This window comes from Labeo rohita, chromosome 15, assembly GCF_022985175.1.
Source record: "Labeo rohita strain BAU-BD-2019 chromosome 15, IGBB_LRoh.1.0, whole genome shotgun sequence".
In the NCBI taxonomy this organism is placed as follows: Eukaryota; Metazoa; Chordata; class Actinopteri; order Cypriniformes; family Cyprinidae; genus Labeo; species Labeo rohita.
This window is the reverse complement of record NC_066883.1, coordinates 34,115,578-34,127,155: the sequence shown is the minus strand read 5'-3', so window position 1 is coordinate 34,127,155 and position 11,578 is coordinate 34,115,578. Positions and strand designations below refer to the sequence as shown.

The window sequence follows — 11,578 nt, the reverse complement described above, 5'->3', positions numbered from 1 at the left end:
TAAAGCCTCTGTGATTGTAGAGGATGAATAACTTGGAGATTAATTGAACAGACAAGAGACTAAATGTGTTTAGTTTTTAACTCACTACTACATTGATCAATGATTGAATGAAGGTTACAATCACTTTATCTTTAGAAATTATCAGTGATAAAACGAAAGACCCACAAAACCTATAAAATGAGAGTTGTTTAGTAACTCTCTGGTTGTTCTCTGGTCATTTTAGACTGAAAAAAAGCATTTTGAATTTTTGTGACTTTTGCTGCACTTGCTATGTGAGCACAAAAAAAGCTAATCATACTTGTTTAAAGTCAAAATCGCAAATCAGCCACAATGCAGACAAACAAAAACATACAGGACTGAAGGGGTGAAACACTACAACATGAAGAGTGAAAAATAAACACTTCCTTAAAGAAAGAGGGTTTGTTTGAGACTCTTTACCATTTATCAGAGTCGGATGACTTAAGAAGTTGAAATTGGATCATAGCCAGATGAATCGAGTCAGAGATGTTAGAGACACACGTATACACAAATATATTAAAATTTATATAGAAATAAATGGTGTGTCTCCATACAGATCAGTCCTTATATCACTATGAAACAACATCTCACATTCAACTTTGTGTCCTGAATCACATGCCAGTTTGAAACAGCACCATTGAGCATCAACATGCATAAACCTCATTCTATCAGCAGCAGTATGTGGCAGTGCTTGTCATTATATCTCCTCTCCTGCGCTGAGACCAGAGTCAATAACAAACAGACACTTCAACTACAGTTCACATTGTGTCATTGTTCTCTACAGGTTGATGAATTGTGGTGTCACAGATGAAGGTTGTGCTGCTTTGGCTTCAGCTTTGAGATCAAACCCCTCACACTTGAGATGTCTGAGTCTGTCTGGGAATAAACTATCAAAATCAAAATTGAAGTTGCTCTCTGATCTGAAGGATGATCCACATAATAAACTGGAGACATTATACTGTTGTGAGTACTAATATGTTTGTTAATGGAGAATATAAGATGATAGTTAAACTCCACTTTAGTCTCTGTACCTTAAACTGTTTAATAAGAGTTTAATTCAGTGATGTGACTGATCTATGAATATATGAACATTTATTACAGTGCCTTTGTGTATAAGTGATAAAGAGAGAGTTGTTAATCATTTACTATTATTAATCTATGATCAATTTTTCACTCATATCTCTGGCTGTAATATGAATATCCTTATATCTCTGGCTGTGTTTTTTTTCTGAAATGAATGTGCTGATATGATGTGACAGCAGTAATGTCTCATACTCATATGTGTCTGTCTGTGTGTTTTATTGTAGGACTCTCCGTATTTAGATGTCAGTCCAGTTTCCTCGGGATCAGCTGATGGTGAATAAGGAGCCACTACAGATCATACTGTCTTGTGTGAAACTGAATGCTGAAAATGAGCAGTTTGGAATAATTTTGGATTTGCTTGACATATATTACAGTGTAACACTCAATACACACTGCAAACAAGTAACACAAAGTGATTAAACTAACTCCAATTTTAATAAATAAGCCATAAATGTAAATAAGATATTTATTGCACAATACTTCATTAAAATGGGAGAATGTTAATAGCTTTTTTTTTACCTTCATTAAACATTTTCAAGTTTTTACTCAAGTTTTTTTTAAAGTGTTTACCAGAGTAGTAAACAAAGATTATGCAAATGATTTCAATAAACATTTATCTCTGTAAAATATTTGTATATTTTTATATTATGATCTAATAAATTTTACGCTTACAATTTCACATTCTTTTACAGATTTCTTGCTTTTTCCCTCTTTCTTCTGAGTACATATTACTAATTTCTTCAATGAGCCACATTCGCCCTGATGGCATTTCAGAAACCAACAACAAAAATGATCTTAATTCCACACTTACATTAAACTGAACAACAGAAATTATTCTGATAAAGACTATTAATTATGTTCCTAAACTGCCATAAAACAACCCTTAATCAGCAAAGCACATGGCAGTGTATAAAACACTTTATTAAAGTCAAGAAGAAAAATAATCTGGTGACTGTCATCTTATTTCCCTGTTAAATCTAGTGTTGAATATCTATGAATAAGTATTTCCAAAGATTTAGTTAGTTAATTTTTTTTTCTCCACAGGTAGTAAACAGTGTCAGTGTGTTTTTTTTCTTTTGTGATGTGATTTCACTTTACAAAAACGCCCACTTAAATTCTCAATCAAATTATCAAATCAAATTATCAATTATCAATCAATTCATCAAGTTATTGTATACTGGAAGTTACTGTATAAATATACACTGATGAGCCAAAACATTATTATGATCACTCATGAGGTGAAGTGAACATTTTTAATAATCTCTAAACAAGGTCAGATGGGACTATATGACAACTATGTAGTTAACAATGTAGGCTCTAATCTTTGGTGTAATAATATCAGGTGGCTGTTTTGGGGTTGTATTAAATAAACGTTTTATTTTGGATTAGTTAATTTCATATTCATATTTGTAAAACAACTAAGGTTACCTGAAATGTAAACCACTGTTAAATGTGATTCTTTTCATTTAATAAAAAAACAGACTTTTTGGCTGCCGACAAAACTATTTTACAAATACAAATATTATCATAAAATAACAATGGCTAATCTCTGTTTATTTTTATTAATGTGTTAGCCCATGAGATGGGCTCGCTCTGGATCCCGTTTAGACAGAAGACGACAAAAAATATGTGCCCTGCGAAAACGATTCAGTCAGACTTTTATTTTGAAACGAAATTTAGCGGTATCGAGTCACCCGGAAATACTCAGAGCAGTCGGTGAACATGCTTTACACTGATGGTTTTAATGCAATTTGTGTCGATACAAACTGGTTAATAACGGGAATTTGGATGGATTAAATTCCCTTTACAGAGTTTTAAATGAAATCGGTGGCTTCGTAAGTAGATTTAAACAGTTTTGCTATATTTTTCTTCTAAAAAGAACAGCTGTTGACGTTAATTTGTCTTTTCGGTGTATTTGCCGTCCAATAGTAATTGTATATTAATCACTTAATCTTTTAATTTATGCCACTTTATTACTTTTCTCAAAGTATTTTGTATCAGAGCGGTATTTGCTGACACACTCATAAACAACCTCCTGTCATCACAACAGTCAATCAATGGCGTTTATTTGATATTATAAAAGTGTTATGTTATATTATTATGACTTGTGCTGTATTATTATATGCTGTTTTTATGTCATGTTTTTAACCCCATTCAGGTGCTCTTATAAAACACAAAATGGGTAAAAAGAAGGGGAAAGACAGAAGTCCTCGAGCAGACAGCAGCACTGACACAGCAGGTACATGTATGACAGCTGCCCTGAACAATCAATGCTGACAGTGATTTTAATCATGAAACCCACACATGATTCTCCTGCTGCTTTTTAAGGAGTTTCCTGCACTCACATCCGTAAAGGAACAGATCACAGCTTACTGAAGAAAGCCGGTCTGAATGTGCAGTGGAGCTCGTGTCAAGACTGCGAGCCGGACAAACCTGTTGAAAAGCAGATCTTAGAGGATGAAACTGACAGAGAAAGTCCAGCTGTGTGGATGTGCCTGAAATGCGGCCACAGAGTAAGTGATCAGGTGACCTTTGGTGCATTGCTATTGACCAGATGCACATAAACAATGTTGTGATTCTCATCAGGGCTGTGGGAGATCAGAGAATCAGCATGCGATCAAACACTACGAGACGCCTCGATCTGAACCACACTGTTTAGTGCTCAGCCTGGACGTCTGGAGCGTCTGGTAAGTGACACACATTCACCTCCTCACTGAAATGTGGCAGGGTTTGTTTTCAGACCTCTTACCTTTTGCTCCAATGTGCTGCAGGTGTTACATCTGTGATGAAGAAGTTCAGTATTCAAGGACGGGGCAGCTGGCGCAGCTGATCACAAACATAAAAAAACAAGTGCTGACAGATCCTGGCAAGAAGAACTCCAACAGAAGTAGGTGTTTGAGTTTTTAGGGCCATTTGCACTTATATGATGTTAGTAGTAGTTGACCAGTAAGTGTTTTTTAATGTATTTTTTAAAAGAAGACAGAAAAGCTGCTCTCAAAATTGACTAGTGAGTGAAATAATATTTTTTTTGGCCTGTAATGTTTTAAAAGCATAAATTTGCAACATACTCTGCAGAAAGTAAGAAGGAAGAGAGCTTAGAGACAAATCCTGTCGAGCACACGCTGGACGAAGAGAAAGAGAACGAGAACAAAGAGAAGCAGAAGAGCAGCTCGAAACATGATGACAGTCCCAAAAAACAGAAAACAGCAGCCGCTGGAAGCTCTGGTGTCGTGAGCGTCAGGGGTCTCAGTAATCTGGGCAACACGTGTTTCTTCAATGCAGTCGTGCAGGTACAGAGTTAAAACACTTCACGTGAGAAACAGAAACAGTTATGTAAGCTCTGCAAAGTCTGATGTTCTCGTGTCTTTTTTAGAATTTATCACAGACGCAGTTTTTGCGAGAACTGCTGAACAAGATCACAGATGAGAAGAGCTGCTTCACCATCACACCTGCACTGTTATCTGAGCTGGTACTGATGCTGATCCACGTTATGTTTTTTTGGCATAAAGCTTCATCTAACAGGATGTTTTTACATTATGTTTTCAGGAACCTCTTAAGATCCAGCTGGAAAGGCCCGGTTCGCTCACGCTGGCTATGTGTCAGTTACTGAATGAAATCAAGGAGACCAAGAAAAGTGTCGTGACCCCTAAAGAACTCTTCACGCAAGTGTGTAAGAAGTGAGTAGCTACACTGTTGCTTCACAGTCATATAATATGAGAAAAGTTCTGTTTTACTAATGTATTTGACACTTGCGTGTACTGGTAAGTTTTTATTTCATATATTTGGTCTCTTGGTTGCTAGAATTCTGCAAAGAAACTACTAATTTTTCACAATATTAATGGTTTTTATAAGAGTCGTCTTATGATTGTTTATTCACAGAGCTCCACGCTTTAAAGGCTTTCAGCAGCAGGACAGTCAGGAGCTTCTGCGGTATCTTCTGGATGGCGTGAGGGCAGAAGAACTGAAAGTATGAACTTCTACAAGACACAGGACACAGACCCAATGAAATGTGCAACATCTTAGCAGTTTACTCATGTCTGCTTGTTTCAGTTGACTATAAAAAATGTCTTAGACATTTTAGTGTTACTGAGTCCTCCTTCTGTTTGTTTATTTCCTTTATTTTTCAGAGAGTTAATTCTGGAATTTTGGAGGCTTTGAAAAGCTCTGGGAAAAGCTTAGGGGCTGAGCAGATGAAAAAGGTTATTAAAGGTACAAGTTATTGTCAGATTACCAGAATGATATATTTTAATGTAATGCTTAAAGCATGGTTAAACACAAAACGTGAGTAAATTTATATCTCTATCATTGACTTTCTCTTGCATCGTTTTCACCAGAGTACGAGAAAAACGGTGCACCCAAGAACTTTGTGGACCGAGTGTTTGGTGGCGAGATGTGCAGTACAGTGATGTGTAAAGAGTGCAGAACTGTGTCTCTGGTGACAGAGATGTTTCTGGACCTTTCTCTTCCTGTAGCTGATGAGGTATGATTCATATAGCTGCTTTATCCCTCATGTGAATATTCTAGGAAGAAGAACTGATTTGAGTGTTTTCTCCAGGCCTACAGGAAGAAGAATCAGAAAAAAGTTGCCCAGCATCGCAGCAGCGTCAGTGACGATGGAGAAAACACAACATCTTTGACCAATGGGAATGAAGACATGCCTACTGGAACAGGAAGCAAGTACCAGCAGAAGAAAGCAAAGAAACAGGCCAAGAAACAAGCCAAGGTAAAGAAACAGTCATAAACACATTAGTTCAGATGGTCAATAAAGTGGGAATAATAATGTATTTGTAATTGTGTTTTATAAATGTGTGTATGTGCATACGTATGTGTATGTAAATATATATATATATATATATATATATATATATATATATGTGTGTGTGTGTGTGTGTGTGTGTATGTGTAAATATAAATATATAAATAAATATAAATATATAAATATATATAAATATATATATATATATATATATCAACCAGGCTGTTTAATTGCCAAAATGTGCCCATTTAGTGTTCATAGCAATGGGAATTAAGACATTTTAGCTCCAGTTGTTCTCATTTTATTTTGTGAATTTTGCGCATACAGTCAAATCAAAATAATATTTCTCACATTGTCACAGTTTATTCACTGTAGTTTAGAAAATGGTAATAAAATATGACAAGAACTCGAGAGAAAGAATAGAAAGGAATGTAACAAAACATGGTCAGGCCAAAGTGTCAAATCAAATTTTTGGTCCCAAATGTTTATCAATTTTACTGTATGAAAAAATTTGGGGGATATTGTCACACTTTACTTTATTGTGCTATCTTCACTTACATAAATTAACTGTAGTGTCCTGCAACGAAATTAAAAAAAATATGTAAAAAATTGTCTAAATCATTTTTGGTTTGACTGTATATTATGTAAAAAATAATAAAAATAAATTAATAATAAAAATGTATTGCATTTAATTGAAGTCTAATGTACATATTGCCTTTGAGCCAGAATACATTTTAAAAAATGTTGCCATTTATTAGTAATTGCTTTGGTTAATTAATGGACATTTTAGCCCCAACTGTTCTTAATTTATTTTGTGAATTTTGAGTAAATAGTATGTAAAATAAATGTCCAAATTTTGACTACTGTATATTGCTTTTATATGAGACAAAATTAAATTGCAAAAATGTTATTAGTAATTGCTTTGGCCGATTAATGCATATTTTAGCCTTCAATGTTCTTATTATTTAAATTGAATTTAAATACTGATTTAATTAAATTCTGTTATGTATTTATCACCATTATATGAGCTAGAATTAAATTGCAAAAAATATTTCTATTTATTATTAGTTGCTTTGGCAGATTAACAGATTTTGTCTGTTTCAAACTCTGACACCCTGCCTGAATTTTCATATTTATGTGTGTGTGTGTGTGTGTGTGTGTGTATTGTGTTCTGACATGTTTTCCACACATCATGTTTCAGTAACATAATTTTCACAATATAAAGTAGAATCCAGACCATGTGTGATACGGATGTATTTTTTTTTTACTTTTGTGTCCATAGACTCAGAGACGTCAGCAGAAACTGGGCAGTAAAGTCACTTTAGATGCTCTGACCAATCAGAGCACGGCTAGCAGCACCGATCCAGTGGACGCCTCCAATCAGAGTGTATCAGTAAATGGCAGCGCTGATGCAGAAGCAGGCGAAAACAGCCAGGAGAATTTGAGCCCTGAGAAACCTCCTGCTGTCTCACAAAACGAGGATGAAGATGACGAGGAACCCGAGCAGGAACATTCTACTTCTGTCAACAACCGCTTTAACGCTTTAACTGAAGACCAGACTTCTGAAGATGTGTCTGTGGAGGAAGACAAACCACAAGATGTGAATGCAACTGAGGAAGAGAATGGTGCTGACCAGCCTTGTGCTGAAGAGGATCAGTTAGTAGAAGAACTGAATACTCTGACACTAAAAACAGCTTCAGAAGGTGAGATGGAGAATGGAGATGAGTCCTCAGGCGATGCGAAAGAATACACAGTGGTGAATCAGGACCCTGAGCTGGCCTTTAAATCACTGGCCAGCAGGACGGCGCCAGAGAAGCAGGAGTGTTCGGTGGAGTCTTGTCTGTATCAGTTCACTGAGGTGGAACATCTCATAGAGAACAACAGACTGTTGTGTGGCACCTGCACAAAAAGCCAGTCTGGACATAAAGGTGATGGTAAGGTTTTTTTTATTTTGGTTCAGTCTCTAGAGGAACCAACTAACACTGAATGTTGCAATACACACACACACACACACACATATACATATATATATAATATATATATATATATATATATATATATATATATATATATATATATATATTCCATTTCAAATGTTCAAACCTTTTTTTTTTCTTTTTTTTTTTCAAATTTGAATATTTTACATTATAAATGTTTCCGCTACCTTTTAATGTAATATGCAATAATTAAATACATTAAAATATATTAAATATAAATATTGAATATACAGTCAAACCAAAAATTATTCAGACACCAGGAATAATTTTTGATATGTTTTTTTTTGGTAACACTTTATTTTACGGTTTCTTAACAAGTTGCTTATTAGCATGCATATTACTAGAATATTAGGTATTTATTAGTACTAATTAAGCACATATTAATGCCTTATTCTACATGACCTTATTCTACATCCCTAATCCTACCCAATACCTAAATTAACAACTACCTTACTAATCATTAATAAGCAGCGAATTAGGAATTTATTGAGGGAAACATTGTAGTTACTAGTGAATAAGTGTTCCATATTCTAAAGTGTTACTGTTTTTTTACTAGTTGGTGCAGGTGGTTATAGTTCATTTATGTAAGTGAGGATAGCAAAATAAAGTAAACTGTGACATATTATACCCAAACATTCTCCATACAGTGGACTACCAGTAAATCTGATAAAAAATACGGGACCAGAAAGTATTCGGACACTTTGACTTGACCATCTTTGGTGTTTTTTAATTGCTAATACGACCTTTTCACACCACAGACTCAACAAAATTAAGCATTGCTTGGTAATTGGTCAACAAAGTATTGATGGTAAATTTTGTCATACTAACAGTACTAACTGAATTAACTAACTGAACTAACTTTTACATACTGTTCTATCAAAGTTATCTGACATTATCAAGATGAATTTGTTCACAGTTTTGTTTAGAGTTCTTGTCATGCCGTTTTCTAAACTATAGCAAATAAACTGATAATGTGAGATGTTGAAGGTGTCTAAATAAATTTTTGTTTGACTAAATAATTCTAATCATATATGAATATATCCTTCTGTATTGTCTGGAGCACATTAGTGTTTTTTGCATGGGGTTTTATTCATGCCTGACCACTTTCATATTTTAAATTGACCAAAAATCATTGCACACCTTTTACCCGTATTTGCTGATGTCGAGATTTTTTGGATCTCCTGAAATGAGCTTTTTTTAGTAATTGAAGTCCACACTTCAGAAACCTCATTATATACCTCAGTTGTAAAAGCAGGGCTTCTAAATATATTTTGTTGTTGTTTTCAGGTAAGAAAGCTGTTTACAGAGATGCTCTGAAGCAGATGTTGATCTCTGATCCTCCAGCAGTTCTCACGCTCCACCTAAAGAGATTCCAGCAGGTAAAACACCTTGTTCCTTTTCTTCAACATCTCTTCACAATAATACACTCAAAGAAATCAGCATTTAAATGAGTCCACTTCCAAAACGAAGATTCACATATAATGTACTCACCCCCTTGTCATCCAAGATGTTCATGTCTTTCTTTCTTCAGTCATAAAAAAATTGTTTTTTGAGGAAAACATTTCTGCATTCTTCTCCATATAATGGACTGATATGGTGCCCCGATTTTAATCTTCCAAAATGCAGTTTAAATGCAGCTTCAAACGATCCCAAATGCGGTTGTAAACAATCCCAGCCAACGAAGAAGGGTCTTATCTAGCAAAACGATCTGTTATTTTCATTAAAAAAAATACAATTGAAATACTTTTTAATCTCAAACACTCATCTTGCCTTTCTCTCCCTGAACTTTGTGTATTCTGACTCAAGACAGTTAGGGTATGTCGAAAAACTCCAATCGTATTTTCTCCCTCAGCTTCAAAAATCATTTCAAAATCATCCTACATCGCTGCAGAAGTACCGACCCAGTCTTGGTGAACATGCAAAGAAGATCAAACACCCTTAACAAAAAAGGTAAAACAGTGATATAGGACGATTTTGAAGTTGAGGGAGAACATGAGATGGGAGTTTTTCGACATACCCTAACTGTCATGAACCAGAAAAAAAAAAAACAGTCCAGGCAGAGTGAGACAAAACGAGCGTTTGGCATTAAAAAGTATATAAATTGTATTATTTTTATTAAAATAACCAATCGTTATGCTAGATAAGACCCTTCTTTCTCCAATCTCATGTTCTTCCTCAACTTCAAAATCACCCTATATCACTGTTATACCTTTTCCTCAGCTGGGATCATTTACAACCGCATTTGGGGTCGTTTGAAGCCACATTTAAACTGAATTTTGGAAGTTCAAAATCGTGGCAACATATCAGTCCATAATATGGAGAAAAATGCTGAAATGTTTTCCTCAAAAAGCATAACGACTGAAGAAAGAAACACCATGAACATCTTTGATGACAAGGGGGTGAGTAAATTATTTGTAAATTGTTGTTCTGGAAGTGGACTTCTCCTTTAAGCTCTTTATTTTGTCATTTGCCTTTAGGTTTCATATACTGTTTGTAAAGTGAACAGACATGTGCAGTTCCCTCAGATCCTGGATCTCGCTCCATTCTGCTCATTAAACTGCAAGGTGAGCTAAAGATCATTCATTTTTAATGGCATGCATCAATCCTTACATCACTTCTTGGGTTCTTTGTTCAATAAACTCACTAAAAACTGGATAAAACTCACAGATCGTCAGTGCATCAAACCCATGTTTGTTTGTTTTTAGGGAGTGAAGGAGGGCGAGACGCAAGTGCTGTATAGTCTTTATGGTATAGTTGAACACAGCGGCACCATGCGGTCTGGACATTATACAGCCTACGTCAAATCACGACCCTCTACTCGCAGTCATGTAGAAAATGGGCTCGATGCTGATTGTGAGTATCTGCACTATTGAATCTGAGGTTTTGTCTAACTTGATGGATTTATATGAACATGCATTAATAATGGAGGACGTAAAATCAGTTAAACTCGATGCAAGTTTAAACAGTGACATTTTGAAGATTATTTATTTCTAATCATCTCATAGCAGGTCATGCCGAGACCAGTAAAGGATCATGGTTTCACATCAGTGACAGCAGCGTCCATCCGGTTACAGAGGCCAAAGTGCAGACTTCCCAAGCCTACCTCCTATTCTACGAGAGGATCTCATAACTCACATGAGGAATAATCTTCAAAACAAAGGGCTGCTGGTGCTTTATTCCAACTCGGTTGCTGCTGGGAAATCCTGTTAAAACACACTGCAAATGAATTGAAAACTTGAAGCAAAGTCATTTGTACGAGCATCGTCTTTTATGTTTTTCCTCTGTGTTTTCAGCTGCTGTTCAGGGGAAAGTTTTAATTCATTCAAACAAGATGCAGAACTTACTTGGGACCTATTTTTTAATTAAGTTAATCTTTTCAGTGGTGATTCAAAAGCGATGAAATATCTTTTCTTACCTCTACATCATGGTAGAACGGTTTGATGAGGCTTTGGTGTGGTTGTTTACCTCATACAGCGTTTCTAAAAGTGTATCTGAGTATCTTCCAGGACTCTTCTGCCAAGACTGATGGTCATTTTCCATTATTCTCATGAAGAAAAGTCATATTTCACCCCAAAATAAAAGGTATATATAATTTATTCTCATTGTTATACAAAAGAATAATTTATTTATGTGCAGTAAATGATCATGAACACATTTTAAAATGTTATCAGTGTTAAAAATGTGTTTAAAAATCTAAATAAATAATGGTCTTAAGAATAGGCTT

General features: G+C 35.1%; 1 protein-coding gene across 2 annotated transcripts in view; it reads left to right on the top strand.

The window, feature by feature from the left end:
• Window positions 1-2,794: 2,794 nt before the first annotated feature.
• Window positions 2,795-11,578, top strand: part of usp16 (ubiquitin specific peptidase 16) — an 8,899-nt gene continuing 115 nt past the window's right edge. The window contains exons 1-17 of one of the 2 annotated variants that reach the window (XM_051128993.1): window positions 2,795-2,936; window positions 3,260-3,340; window positions 3,430-3,614; window positions 3,688-3,788; window positions 3,873-3,988; window positions 4,177-4,391; window positions 4,475-4,570; window positions 4,648-4,778; window positions 4,981-5,068; window positions 5,229-5,310; window positions 5,436-5,581; window positions 5,657-5,824; window positions 7,140-7,785; window positions 9,142-9,233; window positions 10,332-10,418; window positions 10,560-10,707; window positions 10,860-11,578. The exon at window positions 10,860-11,578 is cut by the window's right edge and continues 115 nt beyond it. In XM_051128993.1, coding sequence (XP_050984950.1) covers window positions 3,280-3,340; window positions 3,430-3,614; window positions 3,688-3,788; window positions 3,873-3,988; window positions 4,177-4,391; window positions 4,475-4,570; window positions 4,648-4,778; window positions 4,981-5,068; window positions 5,229-5,310; window positions 5,436-5,581; window positions 5,657-5,824; window positions 7,140-7,785; window positions 9,142-9,233; window positions 10,332-10,418; window positions 10,560-10,707; window positions 10,860-10,984 — 2,487 coding nt within the window. In that variant the 5' untranslated portion in view covers window positions 2,795-2,936; window positions 3,260-3,279 and the 3' untranslated portion in view covers window positions 10,985-11,578. Of the gene's footprint in view, window positions 2,937-3,259; window positions 3,341-3,429; window positions 3,615-3,687; window positions 3,789-3,872; window positions 3,989-4,176; window positions 4,392-4,474; window positions 4,571-4,647; window positions 4,779-4,980; window positions 5,069-5,228; window positions 5,311-5,435; window positions 5,582-5,656; window positions 5,825-7,139; window positions 7,797-9,141; window positions 9,234-10,331; window positions 10,419-10,559; window positions 10,708-10,859 lie in introns of both variants that reach the window. The other variant, XM_051128992.1, reaches the window with a different exon arrangement.